The following is a 1,272-nucleotide window of genomic DNA, read 5'->3' on the forward strand; positions in this document are numbered from 1 at the left end:
ATGGACACACTGCTGGAACAGACCACCGGGAGCAACGGGGACCTTACGAGCAGATTGGCGACCAGCGAGCAAACGAGTGGGAGGCCTCACAAGGGGAAAGCGGATGAGAGAGTGCCCCGGGCAGGTAGTAGCCCAGCGGATAGCCTAGGTTCCACAGACGTGAGACCGAGGTGCCTTGACAACCAGAGCCTCGAGAGGACACTTGGACGCTCTCTGCTGGCTGCGACGCTCTGTGCCGCGCCTGGCAGGGGAAAAGCGAGAATGGAGTTGACGGGAGCAGAGCGTGAGAGAATATTGTTGATGATCCACGGCGAAGACAGGAGCTTGCTGCTTCTCGTGCAATCGTAAGTCAGTGGCACAGCAGAAGGCAGTTGGCGTCTTTGTCCTGGAGACATCTCGGCAAGGATCACAACGCAACCACACAGATCACTATTTCATCCGACGTCGTGCCCTCCCAGTATCCGTAAGAACAGGGCACACGCTTAACCATGGACAGCGGCATGTGGGTAGCTGAGCTGTTCGTAGTGAGGTCGGGAACGAACTGCCGTTACCGACACTTCATGTTGCAGAGCTTAGTGTGCGCTAAAGCTGCTGGCTTTGCCCCGCGTTCTCTCGAAGTTTCGAAAGCAAGAAGCATGAACCTTGTGGTAGCGGCGGGGCGAGCTCTTCCGGGCAGTGACACACCGTGGATGATCAACGATGACCTGCAACAGCAGAGTCCGCGTACTTGGTTCTCGGGTACCGCATGTCTGACCAGTAGGTCTCGTCATTCCACCTGCGCCGAAGGGTTTCATCTGGCTTCTGGCATGTCACGTTCTCTAGAGGTGGTCACACTCTGAACTGTGCCTTGTGTCCCCCTCAGGTGCCTTCGCCTTGAGGCCCCTTCCTTCTACGCCGCCCTTCCTTCGGGTGTCCAGCAATTCCTGGGAGTACTTTCTATCGCATCTGCTACAGCGAGATAAAAGTTTCCGCGTGCGGGGGCCTGGCTGTGAACCCCCCCCTAATAACTTCTCGTAGTGCGTCTCTATCTCTGAAACGCCTTGGCATTCTCTGCGCGAACTTCGCGACACTTCGTGAGGGATTCCAACGATTCTGCTACTCACCCGAGCCTACGTGAACCGTCCCATCCGTCATGCATCTCTCGAGGAAGTCAAGTGTGCGGCGCCTGTTGACGCCAAGGGGACGCTTGGCGAACAGTGTTGTAGACCCTGTCGACGGTCCAAGTCATATCAGTCCGTAAGATCTGTTCGGGTGCCACAACTATTGCAGATG

At 56.7% G+C, this 1,272-nt stretch overlaps 1 protein-coding gene across 1 annotated transcript in view; it reads left to right on the forward strand.

Annotated features, from left to right (window-relative positions):
- Window positions 1-987, forward strand: part of CSUI_010549 (glycosyl hydrolases family 35 domain-containing protein) — a 19,518-nt gene extending 18,531 nt beyond the window's left edge. The window contains exons 18-19 of the mRNA XM_068070652.1: window positions 1-344; window positions 863-987. The exon at window positions 1-344 is cut by the window's left edge and continues 2,044 nt beyond it. Of these exons, the coding sequence (XP_067917372.1) occupies window positions 1-107 (107 nt within the window). The 3' untranslated portion in view covers window positions 108-344; window positions 863-987. The remainder of the gene's footprint in view (window positions 345-862) is intronic.
- The last annotated feature ends 285 nt before the right edge of the window (window positions 988-1,272 follow it).

This window comes from Cystoisospora suis (assembly GCF_002600585.1).
Source record: "Cystoisospora suis strain Wien I chromosome Unknown contig_7747, whole genome shotgun sequence".
Lineage (NCBI taxonomy): Eukaryota > Apicomplexa > Conoidasida > Eucoccidiorida > Sarcocystidae > Cystoisospora > Cystoisospora suis.